At 35.5% G+C, this 21882-nt stretch overlaps 1 protein-coding gene across 4 annotated transcripts; it reads left to right on the forward strand.

Moving 5' to 3' along the window:
* The first annotated feature begins 237 nt into the window (after window positions 1–237).
* Window positions 238–21202, forward strand: LOC118615717 (MAP3K12 binding inhibitory protein 1). 4 transcript variants are annotated; one of them, XM_036240895.1, is made up of 9 exons: window positions 238–444; window positions 4183–4302; window positions 6038–6259; window positions 6352–6448; window positions 8886–8951; window positions 9215–9367; window positions 13259–13356; window positions 19213–19251; window positions 20437–21202. In XM_036240895.1, exons 1-9 carry the CDS (start codon window positions 316–318, stop codon window positions 20542–20544), a joined length of 1032 nt encoding a protein of 343 aa, XP_036096788.1. In that variant the 5' UTR covers window positions 238–315; the 3' UTR covers window positions 20545–21202. The 4 variants fall into 4 exon arrangements, with proteins under 4 accessions (XP_036096788.1, XP_036096796.1, XP_036096770.1 ...); XM_036240903.1 differs by having other exon boundaries at window positions 278–444; window positions 20440–21033; XM_036240877.1 differs by having other exon boundaries at window positions 303–444; window positions 6002–6259.
* The last annotated feature ends 680 nt before the right edge of the window (window positions 21203–21882 follow it).

Here is a 21882-nt window from a genome sequence, read left to right on the forward strand (position 1 = left end):
ACAAGCAACCTCTAAGGGTCAAGAAAGACTTCACAACGCTAAGCAGGAGAGAACCACACCTGCAGTCACCATCCCAAACCCTGTACCCAGCCCCACGCAGGTGGGCAATTACCCACTCCCCTTCCTCGGCAGAAAGCTACACTGCACGTGATTGGTGCACGTGCTTGTCAGTCACATAGAGATTGGGACCTCAAAGTCCCGCTCTGCCCAGACGCTGTGTTTTTACGTCACCGCCGAGCGACGAAAGCAGAAGAGGGGCGGGGGTGGGGTTGTGAGCACTGCTCTGTGGTGTTGGGGGTGGCCTGCGAAGGTGTCATGGCTGCTGCAGCCGAGCTTAGTCGCCCGTGCGTCAGTGACAGAAGCCTGGAGCAGAGCTGCAGCCCCAACCTCTCCCAAGAGGTGCTCTTCGAAATCTTTCGCTCCCTGCATACCCTGGCTGGACAAGTGAGTGATGGCCTGTGGGAGTAGGGGTACGGGAACCAACCGGCCCCTCCTTTTTCCTCCAGCGGAGCAGGGCGGGGGGAGCGGGGCCTGCCGAGGACCGGCCGAGTCGGTGAGGCCCGGGAGGAGCCCAGCCGCTGCTGTCGGAGTGCGGGTGGCCGCACGCCCAGCTCAGGACCCGTTGCGGACTAGATTTCCTGGAACTAGATTTCCCCGGAGGGAGGGAGGGAGGGAGGGAGGGAGGGAGCTTAGTGAAAACCCGGCGGAAAGGAACCGGCGTGGAGAGAATGAATGCGGAAAGGTCCGACGGTTTGCGAGATTCCAGGCGATTAGGATCCCTTTCCTCCAGTTTGTTCATTCTAGAAATTGCTAGGTTAGTATGGCCTGAGATTTCTGGAAAAGCTCTCCGCCTTTTTTGTATAATTTGCTCTTATGAGTCATTGACTTTCTTTTTTTCCTTTTGGCCACTGTGTGAATCAATTGCCCCTTCAAAGGGGGAGGAAAATAATTAATATGAAATACTTCTAGCAAAAAGTTGTAAGAGTTATCCATGGTGGATACTGTTTGCATCAGACCTGTTGTTTAATAACTAGTTTAATGAGCGGTTAAAGAGCTTTTGCAGAAACGTCATAATGTGTTTAAACAAAAGTGCTCCTTACACTATTCCAATCAAGTCACTATTTCCTTTAATGTTGTAAAGTGCAAAGCAAATTTTAAATGGGAAACAACTCGAAAATAAGTTTGTTCGCTTTTAAAAAATAAATCTTCTCTCAAAAAAAGAAATAAATCTTTTCTCATATCGTAGACGGAATATTTTCTAGCTATAAAAGTTTGTTATAGGGCTGGTACTAGTGCCTGTAGTGGGCACAGAAGGCGTTTGTGTCAAAGATAATGTTAACTTCCTTTATTAAAATAGAGCGTTTGTCTGATTTGTGAGTTATTTTTTAAAGCCTTGAGTGGATGGAGAATTAATTTTTTAAAGTTATTTCAGTGTTTTAAAAAGGCCTAATATGTTTATCGGGATTTACAAAGAGCATTGCTCTAAGTTCAACATTCAGTTTGGTGTAATGGAACAGTTATTACTAGAATGTACTAAAAACTAACTTTTAAACTCAGTTTTTTGCCATGGACTTATAAAAAATATTTCAAAGACTTGGAGACATTAATATTTCAGTCTTAAGACCTAAAACCTGTAAATGGTTTTAAAGTTTGAGAACTCTTTCTTTTGTGGACATGGAACTTTAAGTTTTGGGTTTGTTTGTGTTTTTTAGTGATGAGATTTTTTTGAATTACATAAAGAAATAATTTCAACATGTTTTGTGAAATATTTGGCATACTGAATTTTTAAAATGTATTTAAAAATTTAATATTCAGGTATTCTGTAGGTACAAGTAGAGATGTGATTAAAATTTACTATGTCACCTGTCAGAAATGTTTAGAGTAAATATTTGGCAAATTTACTTGACACAGTGAAGCAACCATATATACAAGTGGTAAAAAGTAAGACTTTATCATCAATTAAATGCTAACCATTTTGATAATACTCTTTATATTTTGAGATGTATTGCTTAAAAACAAGAAGGGAAGCCAGAGTACTGTATTTATAAAATTACCCCTGGAGGAATCACTGTTCTTTTTCCAACAACTTCAAAGGTTTTTTTTAAAAAAAATGTATGTTATAATATGCCTAAGTTCATTTTGTATGGTATCATTGTATTATTAGCTCTTAAAAGGAAATAAAAAATTGAATGTTAAAAAGTATTTTCTATTTAATATTTCAAATTTACTGATTTTAACCTTATTATTGCCTCTGGATGGCCCATTTTACCAAACCGAATAATTATATATTTTTAGCTTGGATTTTCATGTTAATTTTAATAAAGTTTTTACTGAAAATGCATATCTAAGTAGTTCATATTAATGGCAGACTAATACTTTTTTGAGTGTTTTATAATTATACTTTCTATAGGGTAATAGAATAGAATACCCTATAGAATTTATATTACTAATAAGGAATTTGTTGAATAGCTACTTGGATGTATTGGGATAGCTTTAAAGTTAATTTGTGACATTATTATGTGGTCTTTTTAAATTGCACTTCTTTAATTGGACTTGAAGGCTTACATAATTCTGCCGAATTGAAATGAGAATATGATCCAAATATTATTCATTTTCTGTAAATTATTTTTCTCTAGAAGATTTTATGCTTTGCTTCGGTTAAGGATTGCTTTCTTTATCCCCAAACTGTACTCATAAATTTGTATAGTTGACTACTTCTCTCTGAGGACTGTAAAACTATAGTAGTAGTTTATTTCCATACACAATATAAATTGTTGTCTAACAAAGTTTTAATAGGCATTAAGTAACACAAGATTAATGTGGTAATCTCTATGTAAAACCTCAATTAATATGAACTAATCTTTGCCAGCACAACCTACACAAAACCTCCTTTTTCTTTATACTTGTCTAATATGGACTTTAAATGTTTCTGGTCTCATAATCAAAGAGTGGTAAATTTCTGTTATATAGGATTCATTCAGTATAGTGCCTTTTGGGGGCAACTTTGAATCTCTTTGATTCTTTGTACAGTTATTCATCTTTTTGTTTTATTATAATTACAACCCATAAGATCTGTATTTGAACTAATGTAACACTTGTCTTTATTTTTTAGAAAACATGACTAATTTTTTAAAATGATTTCTGACAAAATAATATAGTGGTAAACTTGATCCTACTATGCAGTATATATCCTTACAGTATGTCATAAACACGAAAAAGTTTATGTCCCTAGAAAAGTTTGTGGTAGTTCACTTTTATTCATCTGAAAGACTAGGGATGGAGGCTTTCCCTCTAAAATTTTTGCTGATTTTGATATTAATTTTATATTTAGGTTCTTGGTAGATTTCTATATATAATTTTATTCAAATAGGTTGCACTTAGCTAACTTATAAGAAACTGTCATATAATGAACCCTTATAAGAAACTGTCATATAATGAACCCATATAATAGTTTACTAGAAAATACTATTTAGCAAAACATCTGGTCATTCCATCCAGTCTCTGGCCATTTATTTCACTATTGTAGAAAGGCAATTGTTTTTCAGTTTTAGATTTCTACAGTTAAATAATAATTTAATTTTTATTTGAAGTAGATAAACATGATGCCATTTATCCCTACACTTTAATAATATATGTGAAAATTTTTTATTTTTAAATTGGTTAAAGTTGAAAACAATAAAAATGTGATTCAGAAGACATCAGAGTAATGATATATTTCAATTATGTATTTATGTATATCTTTCACAAAAAGAATGTGAATATCAGAAATTTCATAAATGTACCTGCTCTCTCTGGTTAATGCTCTGACCTAGAAGTAGTAGGATTCTGATTAGGGCAAGCCTATCCTGGCGACATCAAAAGGTTTTTAGATATTGAAATATCAAAAAAAGCTTGATCTTTTTATCTTTCTTGGATGGTTTCACCTCCAGGATGGTCCCAATACACAGACCCAAGAACAGAATTAGAATGAAATGTCATTCTACTTTTTAATGAAAATTGCACCTTTCTTGGCCTTTTAAAATGGTAACTAGATAGAGCATTTTAATGTATCATTAGAAACTTGATAACTTCGAGCTTAATAGGCATATTACTCTATAGAAATTTTTTGTGTGTGAGACAATCCCATATATATACAACTTAATCATGTAATTTCTGTGATGTTGCTGATTTGCCCTTTTGAAGCTTAACCTCAGAGATGATGTGGTGAAAATTACAGTCGATTGGAACAAGCTCCAGAGCCTCTCGGCATGCCAGCCTGCTTTGCTCTTTAGTGCTCTTGAGCAACACGTTTTATATTTACAGGTAAATTCTTGTTTAAAATGTTAACTTGATATAGGTATAATTATAGTTAAATTATAAGCTGGAGTATGTCAGTTTTATCTTAACAATGTATTAATAATAAAATATTTCTTCATCCAGATTGGATCCAAATCTTTCATTTTATATAGTGATCAGGACAGTTATGGGAATATATCCTAATAGGCCGATGTGGGTATGAAGATTGAATGAATGCAATTCTATTCAATTCTAGACTTGCACTGAAAATTCAATGCAGTTGCATCTATGGTGGGTTATAATTAAGCAATAAGACACGGCAGGTGTGTGTCATGCTATGATAATGATTCCATGCCTTGGGTGAGTTTGGAGGCTCATGGAGTGCTTTCAGTGGTTCAAGAAGTGGCATTATCCCAGCATGACACATCCTGGAGTGTCTATTGCAATTAAACAGTTTCAGCATAGTTTTTAAAAAGAAAGTAATTTCTGTGGCATTAATGTCTCATCTTAGTAAGTATCCAGTCACTATTTTCTCTCTTTTTCTTAACAGTTTGAAATAATTCATACTTTGTATTAAAAGTCAGCATTGAATTGTTAGTTATAATAGTTTTGCTATGTTATATAGTACATCAGTTCAATACTTGAACAGTGTTATAATCTTGCTGGTTTCCAGTTGAACATATCTGCAATTATAATTGATGTGAGTTTGCAGTTTATCTCTTATCAAATAATATATGAAACATCAAAAAGGTAAGTGGAAGAACTATTTGGGTTGGTCAGTTTCTTGCTATTAAGATGTAAGTTTTTTATTTGGTATAGCCAACAATGGAAGCAAAATTGCAGGTATGAAAAAATAATTGAAACATTGACAAATGTTGGTGTGTTTTGATTAATGGAATAGATAATAATTTCGCCCCTCTGTTCAATGACTTTATGGGAAATTTTAGCTGTTTCATGTTAAAAGTAATAGTTAACCCTTGTTTTAGAGGGCAGAAGCGATGGGCTATAGAACTCAGTTGAGGCCTGATTGTGGTGGGAACATGAGTAGTATAATTTACATTATACAACAGGGTTTTTTTCCCCTCTAGTCTAGTCATAGGCATCTATCTCTTTTCAGCTATGGATCTTGGTAGGTGTTTTTTTTTTTCCCTTTGTTCATTTTCTTTGTAAAAAATTGATTTCATGACCCAAGAAGATATCTTGCCATGTCAGGAAAAGCTTGAGTGTTCACTCAGCATAACACCTATGTATTTCATGTCTGTGCTCTCTCATTCACTTTGGCCAACTGCAGTTTCAAGTGGAGAATCTCCAGTGATATAGTGATAATGCAGGGCTTTGCTGAGTGAGAGCACTGGCCCTCGTGTTAAGGAGGAAAAATACTAAGCCTAGTGTTCTGAGGAGGCATTTGAATGACATGTTAATTAAGTGGCATTGGTGCCAGAGGCTGAGGCTTTGATTTGGCACAAAATAAAAGATGAGTGACAGAATGATTCCCTCAAAGAAAAATTTAAATTTCCTCAGGTTTTCTTTCTCTCCTTCTTTAAAAAACAAATTTATAACAAATGATAATGGTCATAATAGCAGAGAACAGCAAACACTTATATGTGGTCAGATCTATGTATTCTGATATGCCAACTTTTTATATTTAGCTAATTGATATTGAATATTGCATTTGTGTAGAAGAAATTTATATAAATATATTAAATGTATAATTAATTTTGATCAGTTTGAACCCCAGCAGATGGAATTGTGTTCTTCTCAGCCTTTTTTAGCAAAACTTCAGCCTCTGATTAAAGAGGAGAATACAACTGTTGAAGAGACAGGAAAAGCAGAAACAGGGAGCAAGAATGAAGTAGATGCCAAATTTCCCACTGGTGACCTACAGGAGGAAGAAAAGCACAAAGATTGTGATTTAGAAGATGTGAAAAAGACACAGATCCATTTTGATCCAGAAGTAGTTCAAATAAAGGCTGGAAAAGCAGAAGTAAGAAGTGGTTTGTTTTTTCGGTGGGGAGTATTATTTTTAAAATATTGTTATGTTTGAATTGTTTAAACATACATACTTATTGTTTGTAGATTGACAGACGAATATCTGCATTTATTGAAAGAAAGCAAGCTGAAATCAATGAAAACAACGTCAGGGAATTTTGCAATGTTATTGATTGTAATCAAGGTAACTACCTAGAAGAATAATTTTTATAGGATTTTAAGAACAGTTTTTACAGTTGCTCTGATCTTTCATTTGTTTTTAAAAATAACATTAAGAATGCAATTTATTTCATGGGTTATTTAGAAACTAAGGCAGCAGAATTTCCTTCTGTTTAATAGACTATATTGCAAATGGTTTTATTTACACAAATGTCGAATAAATGCTAACATAATAAAAGGCTAACGTCCACCATAGGTGAAATGTTTCAAAGTTTGTTTAGGGGATAAAGTATGGGTAACAGGGTTGCGCTCTCTCACTAGTAAGAAGGAACTAAGCTATATAAATTTCATGTCTGTAAATGTCCTTATGAAATTATGATGTGAATTTACATAAAGTGAACTTAGTAAAGTTAATACTCCTCAAGAGGGAGCAGTTTTCTCACTACTCTTGAGCTGTTAGAAATGTTTTATGTCATGATAAAACCAATTTGTCATAAAGACTGGTGCTTATGCTTTTTCCTTTCTCTCAGAGTGCATACATTTGCTGTTTTTCATCAGATTCTCCATTTCCTCCCCAGTTGGTGCTATAGTATAGATACAGATCTGCCGGTATGCTGCAGAATACAAAATATTGTAAAGTACTGGCATAGATCACTTAAGCATCATAGTAATAATCAGAACAAGTAGTCGCATAAAAATTATGGAGAAGAATTCCTAATTGGAGTGAGCATTTTCTTGTTTCCTCTAATATCTCATGGCTAATTATTATGAATATAGAACTGTCATTATAGAATGACAGAATATGAACCTAGAATGGACTCATATCACATTGGTACCCTGAGATAACACATCCTCAAGTTGGGTCCTAAATTCATTCTTTTCTTCTGTTAACATTATATGTATATATCTCTAGTTTTGGTATATTTTCCTGTTAGTTTCTCAAAACAGGTGCAATGGTGACAAAATCTCAGGTACTACACTCCAACTGCAAGCAACCCATAAAAAAAGGTTTGTTGAGGGAGCAAGCACATGTGTCACTAATGTTATTCCTCTGTTCTCCCTGCAAACTCTATTATTATAAACCACCAGGGGATAGATATTGACAAGAATTGAAATGCTCAGCAGGATTCCCTGGCCCATTCAATTCCTTGCTGGCTCAAAACAGTGCTAGCAAGAATTGCTTTGGAGAGTGACTAGCACTCATACATTCACTGTCTTCACACCATGCTGAATTTCTCTCTGATGGGTCATTTAATCTATATATTTAGAATATAGCTCTGAAATGGATGATAGCTTCTTTTTTTAACCCTTAGCCCCATGAAATGGTAGAAAGGGAATGGAGAAGTGATAGCCCTTTAAACATATTTTGAAGTATTTCAAAACAAAAACAAAAAAAGAGAATTATGTTTAGTATCTCTATGTAGAAGGTAAGTGAACTTGGCATTTTATTCACACAGTATGATTTGTCAGCAGAACTATTAAGAGAACTTAGAATGAAAAAAATACAAATGTCTTATTGTAATGTGTTGGTGTGTTCCTTTTAATACTTCTCAATTTGATTTAATTATTAAAACAGTGGAAATTTTTAAAAACAAAGTCCATAGGGAAAAATAAAGGGGGATTTTTTAAGGAATGTACTGCCATGGATGGATTTACATCATGTAATTTAAAATGTTATTTTACAGTTTTTGAAATATTTTTATATTATGTTGACATCTTTCCAGTAATCCCCTTTGTTTTTTTTCATTTATTTGTTGATATCTAATTTGAAAGAAACTATTCTTTTCAGCTTAGGAAAAAATGGGGACAAATTTTCACAAGGTGTCTTTCCTAATCACATTTTTTGAAAGGGGCAGTCTGGAAAGAGGTAGATGGCTTTTGTGACAAGGATTTTTAAATGAGCCTTAGAGATCTAGGTTAAGTAGAAAAGTATGTGTTATACTTGAGGTTTTAAGCTCTTTTTTGTGTGGAGTTCTAAAGTAAAAATATGTTAAATATATAATCTTGTTAGATGTTCACTAATTTGATCAGTAAGATAAAAAAAAATGATGTATCTTTTTAAAGACATTTTAGTAAAAATAATGAGTTCTATTTATTTTTATGTTGAAATAAATAATGTCTCTTTGGCTTAGAATTATTCTCTATACCATATAAGATTTTTCCTGCAGAGGCGCAAATGGTTTTTAGGGATATTGGTATTCATTAAAAACTATATTATGCCACTGAATGTTGAGGACTTCTATGTATAAATCTGAAAATTAGATAAGATTAGATCTTGTAAATTTTACACGGCAAAAGATCACTAAATTTTATCCTGTTTGTGATAGTAAGTTAATTACTAGTATTTAAAATTATATCCTATTATGAATAATGTGTTAATTAATATGAATTATTGGAAGTTTGTCAAAATCTCATACATTTGAAGTTAAAAGTATACTTATACTCATTTAAATTCTCCTTAGAAAATAGTTGTGCAAGAACTGATGCCGTTTTTACCCCTTACCCCGGATTTAAAAGTCATGTTAAAGGTAAGAATCCACTACATGATACCTTTATCTTTATCACTGACAGAGGCTTATTCTAGATTATAAGCAAAATGGAATAGAAATCACTTTGCTACTTAAATTTTGTTTATTTAAAACAAAACAAAAAATCCTCCCTTTCGTCCTACTCAGATTTGTGGTTAGATGGTCTTCATGAAAAAAATATATGTATAAGATACTGTTAGGGAGAAAGAATTTCTGATTATTTCAAATGTAATTTTAATAGGCTCAAAAGTTTCTTAACTTAGTTTCTAGAGTTGTGAATACATATGGACCACAGACTCGACCTGAAGGAATTCAAGGGTCAGGTCATAAACCGAGCAGCATGCTTCGAGACTGTGGCAATCAGGCTGTAGAAGAACGGCTACAAAATATTGAGGCTCACTTGCGATTGCAGGCAGGTAAGCAGAATGCCCCATAACGTACTTTTGCAAGCGGCTAAAGAAATTCCAATCATTTAGTCACCAAATTTTCCTTGAGCACCTGTCATGTACAAAGCATTGTTCTAGCCCTGGCTGGTGTGGCTGAGTTGGTTGAGCATTGTTCCATTCAGTTCCCAGTCAGGGCACATGCCTGGATTGCAAGTTCAATCCCTGGTTGGGGTGCATGCAGGAGGTATCGATCGATGTCGATGTTTCTCTCCCCCGATCCCCCCGAAATCAGTAAAAACATATTAAAAACAGAACCAAATCATTGTTCTGGTGGTGCAAAAATGAAAAAAAAAAAGAACGACAAACATAGTCCTTGCTCTCAAGGAATTTATAGTTCAGGCATTTATGCTCCTTTTCCTCTTAAACTTCTCGCCAATTTGAGAGTGTTTGTAGAATGGGAATAGGTTCCAAATACATCCTGACACTCTCAGTTTATTAAAGTCAGAGATTAAAAGTAATATAGTCTTTTTCCTTCTGCCAATTTCATAACTTAATTGTGCCCATCACTCATTCTTATCACCCACTGTGCTAGGTACAAAGTGTTGATAAATGTTATCCTAGTCCTAAAAGATTCTCAGTAAGGATAAGCATATAAATAAATAAATGCTTATGGGAAAGTGAACGGACATTTATTGAATAATACCAAGTGCCAGTCACTCTGAAAATAATATGCATATGTCAACTCGCTTAATATTTAACAGTACCCTAAATGTCCTCATTTAGTCACCAGATCCTGTTCATTCTGTTTTCAAAGTATCTCTCAAATCTACCCACTTCTTTCTACCTCCACACCTGCTACTCTAGTTGAAGTCTCTCTGTTCTGTGTCTTACACTGATGGAAGGATGTTAACTGGTCATTGACCAATTTTCTCCCCTGTGACCCAATTGCTTTTTCTAAAGCTCAGATCTGATCTTGCTACTCCTTAGCTAAAAATTCTTTAATGGTTTTCTGTTGCCCTTATATGCATACCAAACTTAGTACTTATTCATTCATTCCATAAATAGATATTAAGTTCCTAATATAATCCAGGCACTGTTCTAGGCACTGAAAATATATGTCAACAAAAATTCTAGTATATAAATTATATTCTACAGTAGGAGAGAAGGGCTATGGATAAAAGCAGCCTGACCAAGAGAAGGGAAGGGAGATTCAGACAGGTGGGGGTAGTAATTTTAAATAGCATGATCTACATCTGTAGTTTCAGCCACATCTCTGGGTTTTCCATGCTTCCCAGTCATTTTGCTGTGCTAGGACTTTATCCAGGCTTTTTCTTCTGCCCATGCTTTACCCTCCTTATCCTGCACTTGTGTGGATTACCCTTTATTATATAGTCTCATAGCACCTGGTACTCACTGTCTCTTCTAGATAGATCTATGAGAGCAAACTGTCAGGTTCATTACTGGGTACCTAGTGCAGTTCCTGGCACAAAACAGGTATTCAGATGTTTGTTGAAGAAATGAATGCTCATTTTACCTTCTCAGATATGTGCAAAGTACAGTTGGGACACAAAGTTAGTGTTCAGTTCTCTGAGGGGAGATCGAGGGATGGTATTCCTGGTATAAAGTGACATTTGAGCCTTTGGAATTTGTCAGCAGTCAGAAGCAAAGGATTCCAAAACAGAACAGCATCTGCTAAACACTCCGAGGTATAAAATACGGTTCAGGACAATGGACAACGAAGCTGGGACAGGGCAGGGAGGGAGGGGGAGGGGGGAGTCAGTGTTGGGGGAAGGAGAAACATCTGTAACAAAAATAAATTAATTAATTAAGAAAAATATGGTTCAGGAAATTTCTGAGTCTAGTCTAGCTGGAGTATTTGCTGGATTGAGGTAGAAGATAAGAGAAGGAGTAAATCTTTGAGGGTAATAGAGAACAGCATTAAATTTAACCCCCTCTCCCAGAACTAGATGAATTTAAAATACAGCCATATAAAAGGATTGACTGGTTTATTAAGTCTAATAGTATCAAGTTACTTTTGAAAAATATCTGTTGAATGCCTACTATATTGCCAAGCACTACTGAGATTATGTAGTCATAGTCTCTGGCTTCAAGGACTTTATGATCTGTTTGGGAGAAAGACAGATTAATTAATAGTGAAGTGGACCCTGGCCGGTTTGGCTCAGCGGTTAGAGCGTTGGCCTGCAGTCCAGAGAGACCCGGGTTCAGTTCCCGCTAAGGGCGTGTACCTCGGTTGCAGATTGTCCCCAGCCCTGGTTGGGTCGTGTAGGTGGCAACCACTCAATGTGTCCCTTTCACATCATTGTTTCTCTCTCTCTCTCACTCTATCTGAACAAAAAATGGAAAAATGTCCTCGGGTGAGGATAAAAAAAAACAAAAAACAGTGAAGTGGAATATTAAAGGGGCTGTGAAGGAACCAAAAGGTTTCACCATGTGAAGTGATCCCGGCAATACTATTGAATCAGTGAAACTTGAACTGGCTCTTGAAAGGTATAAGGGTGAGACAAAGGACTAGGGAAAGGAGGTGCAAGACCAACGTCAAATGAATAAGTTACTCATTTTACCTATTCAATAGCAAGAACAGCTGAGATCCTAAGATAAAAACATATTCCTAGAATTTTTATATTTAACAAGTTTATACTTTCGTGTGAAATTTGCCCATATTCTTTAATTACACAATGATTGTCTAATGGATTCATTCAGTCGTTAAATATTGAGTACCTGTATAGTCTGTGAACTGATGCTTCCTAGGTTTGTGCACTGCACAGCCATAACCAATGAACAAAACAAAACTATGCCTTCTTGAAGCTTAGAGAAGCAATAAATAAACAAAATATACAGAACGTTGGGTGGAAGAGGAGAGGGAGTGCCCGGTAGGGAGAGGTGGTAGCACTGGTATTTTTTAGAGGGTGGTCAGAGAAGGCCTTGCAAAGTAACTTCTGAGCCAAGACCTGAAGTTAGCGAGAGCAGGTTTTGTGAATGTGGAGGTAGAGGGAACCACAAATGCTGAAACAGAGGGTGCTAAAACTAGTTGAGCAACAGGAAAAAAGGAATCAAGTGGCTGGAATGATATGAGTATGGGGAGAAAGTCCAAATTGTGTAGGACCAGTAAAGGCTTTCTTTGGCTTTTGATCTGAGTAAGATGGGAAGGTATTGGACAGTTTTGAGCAGAGAACTAATGCTATCTGACTTACATGTTAAAGGGATTACTGACTACTGTGTTGAGAGTAGACTCTCTGGGAGCAAAGCAGAAGCATGTAGGTCAGTTTGGACATCATTATGAGCTAGGGAGAGTGGTGGTCTGGACCAGAATGGTTCATTGGAGGTGCTGAGAAATGAAAGGATTTGGGGTAAAATCATAACCTTGAAATTTGAGTAACCTTAACTCACCATCCCCCACCCTAGAAAGTTTGTTAGTTAAGAAATACTGTAAAGCTCCTCTTTAGTGCTGTTCTAGGTTAAAGGATAAAATATGGCATGTAGGGAGAAATATAAATTGAAAATGATATGGGATATTACAACCACTAAATTGAATTGTCAATTATAACTATGCATTTTTCTCCTCCCAAGTAACTATCATAGTCTATCAGAAATACATACTAGTCTATACAGGAACTATTCAATATCTTGTAAAATGAATTAAACATAAAATAAAACTCCTAGTGATATAGAAAGCATAAATGGGGCTTGGGGAGAGGTGTACTATAATAATATATCCCATAGTGTATAATATGAAAATGTGAGCTAAGGATTTCATTCTAATGTACTTTTGTTCATTTATTTTCTTCAGTTTAAATATTTCCCATTCCTATGCATAAGTATCTTTGAATGGTATTTTTTAAGAATAAAAATTGTAAGAAGAATTGTTCAGTAGTATCTCAGAATGTTTTTTGATGTATTTAGGTGGTCCAGTGCCAAGAGACATTTATCAGAGAATTAAAAAACTTGAGGATAAAATCCTTGAATTGGAAGGCATCTCTCCTGAGTATTTTCAATCTGTAGTAAGTATAAGTATCCTTTAAAAATAACTAAATGTTATTTTATTTAGGATTCTTTGTTATATAACAATTTAATCATTAATCTGCTATATGTAAAACAATAATTCAGAGATGAATGAACGTAGTTCTATGCAGGGGGTTACCTAGTTCTTCAAAAACTGTGATTCCAAATATTACACTATAGACTCTTAATTTTTTTTAAAAGGGGTACTTTTGTTGTACATTACCCAGAGTCTCAAATTTATGCCATTTTCATGGTGTAATAAATCAGCCTGGATAGTAGCCCATCTTGTCATTCTGAACTTGCTGTCTTGTAATACAAGGGCTTCTTCTGGAACCTTGCTGTCAGTTATCCCTATCCCTCTCTCTTCACCCATTCCTTCCCTCGTTCATACATGTTTACATTTCTCCCCATACTAAACAGACAGACACCTTGATCTGCCAACCTGCCTTTTTCTTTACCTTAGCCTCCAGACTTTTTGAAAGACTAGTCTTTATTATCTAATTCCTCAACCCTAGCATTTATTTATTCACTTATTCATTCACTCTTATCTCTTTTCCAAGGACAATACAAAACAATGTTGTGCTGGTAAGTATCTTCTTTGTCACATCATCCTGTTTCAGACAAATGATCCTGAGCTCATTGTATTTTCCTCCATCTTCAGGGTGATTATCCATAACACCTGCCTCTTCTGAGATTTGGATGTTTTATGTGTTTTTGTTTTTTTTTTTTATAAAAGTGGTGGCATATTCAAAAGAACTAAAATAATGTAAAAGTGAACAACATTTTTAAGGTTACTAAATTTTTAGTGATATTTGTTTCTAAAACTGTTTCTGAAAAATTATGCAAAATAGTTCATATTAGCATGGATCGTAAGTCACTGGTGAAAATATATTTAAAATTGTTTTACGAATAACATCAATTATTCCAGTGTCTTAAGTTGGGTGTTAGAGTGAGGTACCGAAAAGATGTGTTTCCAGATGAAGGCAGATTACACAGCAAAAGTGAGCAGTGAATCCTAAAGATAAAAAATTTAGCAAAACAGTTTTAGTGATTTACTTTCCTGAAACATACAATGAGGTTTATTAAAGTACTAAGGGCTAAAGCAAGGACTGAGAACACTAGTCAAGCACTTGTCACCCACCTAGCACAAGGTGAAGCCTCAGTAAATACCAGCACTCACTTTGTTTCAGCAACTACCTATGAAGTAGCCGGATAAACGTGTGCAAGCCACACAATTCCTCTAGTCTTCACTTGTCCAATTTAAGAATATTTGTGGTTGTGCTGCATAATTACAAAGGTCTTGACACTTGTAGGATTATTTTTTAAATATCTTTCAAGGAAACTTCATAAAGATTTTATGTCGTTTCCTACAACAGTCTACCGTAAGTTTTCCCATTCTAGTTGCCTTCATTATGTAGTCCCTAGGTAGATTTTCTTCTAGTTCAGTTTCATACCTTGTTAATATAATTCTTGTTAGCAGTAGAACTGATCTTACAAGAGAGTGTCATAGTATTAGATAACTCCAGTGAGACCTTGCCCCCTTATTTAGCTCTTCTCTCTGATTCTGATTTATAAAAGCTTAACATATCTTGTTACATAACTTGATTAATGAAAAAACAAGTCCTTCAAATCATAATCTTATTTGGGGGGATCTGTTAAGCAACAGGATAGAATATTTAGGGTGCTTGGTTAAAGAGATAGACATAGTTGGATTATAGAGACCTTAAATGCTACACCCAGAAGTTTAAAGTATCTAAAGTTTAAATGCTATTGAAAGCATTTGAGCACGGAAGTGACTTGTCCAAGGGCTATGTAGAAAATTTTTCTAGTGTTGCCCTGGGAGGTAAAGGAAAAGGGAGAGACTAAGCATAAGGAGACAGTACTATACTAGTTTAGATGTAAAGTGAGATCTTGAATTATGGACATGACAATGAGAATAGGAAAGATTATGCAGGAGACAGTAGGAAAGAGAAGTTGACAAATACTGGTAATTAATATGTGGAGAGACATAGAGCAAGAGTGAGTCCAGTTTCTGGTTGGGAAAATGATATTATCATTGATAGAAATAAGAAAATCTGGAGAGGGAGATCATTTGGGGGAAAATGTGAATTTGAAGTCATAGTAGGATCTACAGGAAGGTATATCAGGTAATCTTTTAAGATGTAGGACTTACATTTGAGACAACTGGGAGTCTGTGTAGAGGTGACAGTTAAACATGGAATAGGTAAGAACACTGAGACTGTCAGAGGCCTAAGATCTGAAACTTGGTGACTACCTAACTTCAGGGCAGGAAGCATTATAAATGTAATCAATGTGATTAAAATAAGTGCTTTTAAAGAATATCCCCAAATCTGTTAAACAATATATATTTGATCAGAAGGATCACCTCTGGATTAGTACTGGAAATGACATATCCAAGTTAGTAGTGAGCTACAAGGAAGCACAAAACACTGAAAAGGTTTAAACATTCAGATTGACTCTTTCCTCGAGGCCTAGGAATACATGTGGCACAGGCCCCAGGCCCAAAGGGAAAAAGATTTCATACTCAACCTTCCACACTGGACTGAAGATGCCATCTCTAGGAGCCGTACTCTTCACAGAACAGAACCAGCTCTAGGCTTGTCCTTGAACACAAAGAATGTAGCACATAATCCGTTGCTCTCACCATTCTCGTGCTAGGAGTATACACATGGCAATTGTATAATTTTACATGTCCCTCAAAAGTGTACAGGAAGACTACAAAGGCAGCACAGTCTTCTGGCTTCTAACGTTAGGAAGTACAGGAAAGTTGAGCTCATTAAATTTCTTAAAGATTGAACTTTTGATAGAAATTGAAGGTTTAAACTCTGAAAAGATTTTCATTGAAATGTGTTTAATACAGATACCCACGTGATAAAATCTAAACGCAGGGAAGCCTGCTACTGTTGGGTAGAGATTTATTATCATGATAACACTGACACACAGCACATGAAAAGGGAAACGGTAAAAGAAAAAAAAAGATATAAATTGTATTGGGTTTATAAAACAACTAGAGTGTAAAGTTCTGTTCATGTATGAAACAGACATAAAACTCCAAAAAAAATTAATGTATATAAAGCAGGAATTACCATAAAAATTAGGATTTGTTGTATCTTTTAATGTGATCTTCACCTTTCACATTCAACATGGAAAGATCTGAGTGTGGTAATGTTTTTAAATTTTAAAGGCATCACTTAACAGACCACTTAAAAGATACAGTCCTTTTGAGTAATTTCAAAGAACTACTGATTTTAAATTATGACCCTTCAAAACAGTAAGTAGAACATGTTTCACAAGTATATTTCCACAGCACTTTGTTCATTTGATAGCACTTATCACTTATAATTAAATGTTTACACATTTATTTTTCTCACTGTATTTTGAATTGTTGAAGGACAGGAACTGTCTTGTTCATCTTCTAACACACAGAATGTAGTATGCATCGAAGAAATGTGTGAATAAATGGATAGGACTTGGCTGATAGTTAATTATTGAACTTTTGAAGGTGTGTTAACTTTGTTCCAAAGCACTGTCTAGGCAGAATCTTAATTCCGTTCTGAATGGGAACTCTCGGTTCTAAGGGAAGTGTCGGGAGAGGGGAGTGCTGAGGGCCAAGTCAACTTCATGCACACAGGCCATGCATAGTGGGCCTGAAGCATGAAGTGAACAATCTAGCTGGAAAATTAAATTGTAAACACATTTTGGAGGTTCTTGAAGGTCACAGTCACCAGTTTGCAATTCCAGTGTCACTGAGAAAAAGAAACCTGTAATTTAGGTTTCTATCTGGTGGCATTATGAAGTATGAGTTGGAGTCAAAGAAAGTCGTTTAGGAAACATCATTGTCCACACCAGGGAGAAATGAGGGTCTGAATCAGGGCAGTGGGACTAGAAGAGAAGAAACATTTAAGACACTGCATCTGTAAAATCAATAGTCCTTAACTCATTACAAGTGAGGAAGGGGGTTGGTCATAGAAGAGACCTCCTTACCACCGAGTTTCCTTAGAGCATGGGTTCCCTGGATGTGTGTGTAACTAATCACCTTTATCATCGGGACATGGGCATTGTAAATGTACCTGTAAATTACCTGCTATGGTAAAATAATAGGAGAGGAGAGAAGAGACTTTTTTTTTTAATGTCTGTTCAGCTATTTATTTGGTGTGCTATCAAATATTTCTCTCAGGTACTAAAACTTGTTAAAAATTTCCACTTTGTGCCTAAAAATAAAAAATTTTAAAGCTAGTTTAGTGTGTCTACAATAGATGTGTTTCTAAGTGTTCTACTTGTCAAAATATTCTGCTCAGGTCTAAGATAAGCCCCGAAAGACCACATTTTACTGTTTTTAAACTGATGTTCTTATTTTCCTCATTCTGATACTTTTCACTTTAGTTTGATGATACAGTAATAATCTGATTGCTTAATGACATGGAAACAATACTTTACAGATGAAACTGTTAGGAAAACAAGGGGGGGGGGTGGTATTTTCATCAGATGTGTAAAAATCCACCTCTTGGCCGGGAAAGGGACTAAGCAGTGACCAAATCAAACATCAAACCCTTACCTGCCCGTAGGCCCCACCAGAGGTATTCAGCTCAGTTTGGCAAAGGAAGGAACATGTTTATATAAGCAGTTTCCCCCATATTTAATAATTCTCACACTTGAATGATTTATCTCAGTAGTCTTTGAAATAGATTTTTTTTTTTAAAGATATATCTTTGTTGAAACTATTACAGATGTCCTTCCTTTGAAACAGCTTTTGACACAAAGGAAAATGTGACTATCACCTCTTCAAAATCTCAGTGGTCAGGAATGTTCATGAGAAAATTTATCTCCTACATCGACAGTTTCTTTGTCAAATATACTGATGCATTGTTTTGCCTTCTGAAAGCTTGTGGTTCGGTGAAACCAAAGCATTATCTAGACAATTCATTAGGTCAGGGTTTAGAAGGCTCAGCGGCATGTCTCAGAATGTTGTCAGCTTCACATAAGAGAAACTTTACTCGGAATGGCTTAAACAGTATGGAAAGTATCTTATAAAAGAATAAGTTCAATGATAGTGAAGTTCTCAGGGTTAAATCATTTATTGGCTAAATCATACTTGTCAAACAATTGGGCTCTTTCCCCTATCAGCTCTGCTTAGCGTTGCCTTTTCCTCAGGCAGATGGCAAGAAGGCCACAGCACTTTCAGGGGTCCTGTCCAGGGCAGCAGCGTCCAGGGAATGCCTCCTTTGAGGGTTTTCTCTTAGAAGAGAGGAAGTTTTTTCAACCGTTCTGCTCCTAATCCCCAGCAGACCTCTCTTTATTCATTGGCCAGAATTGGGCCCATGCCCATTCCCATCATGGACAAGACCAGTGTGGTGGGATTCTCATTCCTAGTCACACCCCGGAGCGTGGGTAGGTGCTCACACACCAGTGTTCCCTTACAGTCAGTGGGGGTGTGTGTGTACCCCTAGGCCTGGTATTCCAGATTCTGTTTTCCTTCCTTTGTTCAGTATTTTAGGTGGAAAGATTATAAAAAAGGAAACTAAGAAAATCCCCAGAGCACCTCTTTCCACACATACTCAGCCTCATGAGAAGCTGAGAATGAATGGGAAAGTGTGTATAGCCAGGGACAAGCATGTTACTGTGTTGTTATTACTATATACTTTCAATGTCTTTGGAGGGTAACTTCCAAAATACAAGAGAGTGGATGTTGGTTGCAGATAGTGCTTGGTGAGTTTGTGGGCTTTGTTTCAGCCAGGGTTGTCCATATTTTATTCACTACTGTATAAAGGAAAATTGTTGTTTAGATTTTATAAGCATTGGTTACTTAATATTTTTTTTTTTTACCTTTAATCTAGAACTTTTCTGGCAAAAGAAGGAAAGTTCAACCACCTCAAGTAAGTTACTGTTATTTTCATTTTAGTTTCTGAAATAGTGTGATTAGTTTTATACCTTATTAATAAAAGTTTCTACTGTGGTTGCTTTTTAGGTCATACCTTAGAATTTAGAACTAAGAAAAGGGCAACATATATTAAATGTATTTGAATTAGACAAATAATTTTGTTTCAAGGGCGTAGGATGACTCAGATGGGCCTATTATAAAAGTCTTTATTCAGCTGTTAATAATAGAAGGATATATCAGTTACAAAATGCTGAAAAATAATAAATGCTTAAGTACTGTAATTTAAATCTCACCTCCTCCCCCTTTTGTAGACGCCACTAATTAGCAGCATCTAAATCAAAGAATGTTTGCCAGAGTATGACTTCAGCCCACCTCTGTCCACAGTACCGATATATTAATTAGTTTAATCATAATTAGTAAGGTTTTGCTAGCCTTCAGTGGTGGTAATGTAAATTTAAAGTTGGGGAAAACTTTTAAAAAAATTTGGTTCATTTTTTTAAGAGTGTCACATTATTTTTTTATTGTAAAATTTTGAGTAAATTTTTGAGAGCATACATTTTTTCCAGCAGAGGTAGTTGATTGTAGTTGATCTATAAAAGACAATTTCCAGGTATTTTAAGCACTTAAGCTAATCCTAAACTTTAATATTATTTTTACTCTTGACTGTGAATATTTGTTTTTTTAAAAGTTTTTACAATCCTTTCAAAGTATAAAAGGTCCAGTAGAGCTTTCATTAGGAAAGCAAAGAAATATTAAAAAAAAATTTTTTTTTTCCTCTATTGATTTTAGAGAGAGAGGAAGTGAGAGGGAGAGAGAGATAGAAACATTGATGAGAGAGAACATCGATTGGCCGCCTCCTGCATGCCCCTCACTGGGGATCAGGCCCACAACCTGGGCATGTGTCCTGATCGGGAATTGAACCGGCAACCTCTTGGTGCATGGGTCGATGCTCAACCACTGAGCCACACCAGCCGGACGAGAAATATTAAGCCGTGTTATTTTATACCTGAAAATTTATGATAGAGTCAACATTTGGTTCAATTTTAAAATTATTCTCATGAGAAAAAAGATATTTACCAAGCTTTTCGATATTTTAAATATTTATAGCTCATTTAGCACTTTATCTACATTAAGATACTTCAGAGTCTTATTCAGCAATTTGTGTTCTTATTGTTTACAGCAGAACTATTCACTGGCTGAACTTGATGAGAAAATTAGTGCTCTCAAACAAGCCCTGCTTCGAAAATCAAGAGAAGCAGAATCCATGGCAACTCACCACCTCCCATGAAAAACTCCTTTCTTCCTTGTCATTTTACTTTATATACATGTGTGTAACTTACACTGCGATTAGTTAAATGGATGCATATTTATTAATGTAGACACCCCTCTGAAGTCAGGGTTTATTTTCACATTAATCCAGCTTGCAGCAAGTAATCTTCCAATATTCCAGTGAATTTTGAAGTAGTTAATGCATTGAAAATAGCCTTGTCAGAATTAATTTCCTTCTGTTTTAAAGGAGGTATTTTGGAAATTAAGAAACTCAATTTGAAATTACATCTTTTTTTGTGTGTGTATGTCCCACAGAAAGAAGATTTGTTTTGAATAGTGATATTTAAAAGTGATATTTATATTTGTAACACTGATGTTAACCTGTTTATTAGTTTAAATCAGTACTTTGTATATAATAGGCATTCAACAAAAAATTGACCAAAATGAATTTTAAATGAATGCATACTTTTTTTTCAAATGTCAGTTTTAATGTAAATAAACAGTAGATTCCCCCTTAATAAGTGACCTTGAGCAGGTTACTTATTAATCTCTCTGTGCCTTAATTTCCATATCTGTAAAATGGGAAAGATAATAATAGAACCTATGTTTGTCACGAAGAATAGGTGAAATCATGCATGTACACTTTTGAAACTGGCCCAAGGAAAGTACTCAATAAATGTTAGCTATTGTTTAAAACTAAGTCTGTCTTTTTAAAATTGTAAGATAATACAAATTATAGTCCCTCTTCCTTGAACGCCTCACTTTTTTTTTTTTTTTTTTTTACAGTTTCCCAGTTATGTTAGGTGGTAAATATATTTCAATAGTTGCAAATTAAACATTTAAAAGATGCATCTACAACGAAGAAGCAGATGTTTAGGTCAAGAATTGTTTGGTTACAAGAGTCAGAAGTCTACCTAAAGAAGTTTATAAAAGAGTTGTTAAAAAAGTCAAATCTGGAATTTAGTTGCAGGAAGTCTAGATGGACATTGTGATGGCTAGAAAGTCAGTAGTTTATCTCTGTGTCTCTAGCTGCCTCTGGCTCTGTTTCTCTGTCTAGTTCTGTTTCTGTCCTCTACCCTTGTTTTCTCGTCTCCCTCTGTCTCCCTCTTCCTCTTTCCTTTTCTCTTACACACAGTCATCTGTGCATCTGCTTCATTTTCTGTGAGCTGGTTTCTCTGAAGGCCTCCTCATTCCTGCTTCCCCACACAGGGCGACATGTTAGTCCTATCTCCATAGCCTTGGCCTGCTCATGCCTTGCAGCTGCCATTGTGCAGACTCTGAACCCAGTTCTGTAGAATCTCAGCTCCACTGACTTCTGCTGCCTACTTGTCTTTGTATGTCTTAATTCAAGTCCTTC

The sequence above is a fragment of the Molossus molossus genome, unplaced genomic scaffold (genome assembly GCF_014108415.1).
Source record: "Molossus molossus isolate mMolMol1 unplaced genomic scaffold, mMolMol1.p scaffold_m16_p_1, whole genome shotgun sequence".
Classification (NCBI taxonomy): Eukaryota; Metazoa; Chordata; class Mammalia; order Chiroptera; family Molossidae; genus Molossus; species Molossus molossus.

Coding starts and splice junctions, on each gene's coding strand:
- LOC118615717 (XM_036240877.1), top strand. CDS start 316: ATGGCTGCTGCAGCCGAGCTTAGTCGCCCGTGCGTCAGTGACAGAAGC. Junction 6,260..6,351: donor TAAAGGCTGGAAAAGCAGAA/GTAAGAAGTGGT, acceptor TATTGTTTGTAG/ATTGACAGACGAATATCTGC. Junction 6,449..8,885: donor TGTTATTGATTGTAATCAAG/GTAACTACCTAG, acceptor AATTCTCCTTAG/AAAATAGTTGTGCAAGAACT.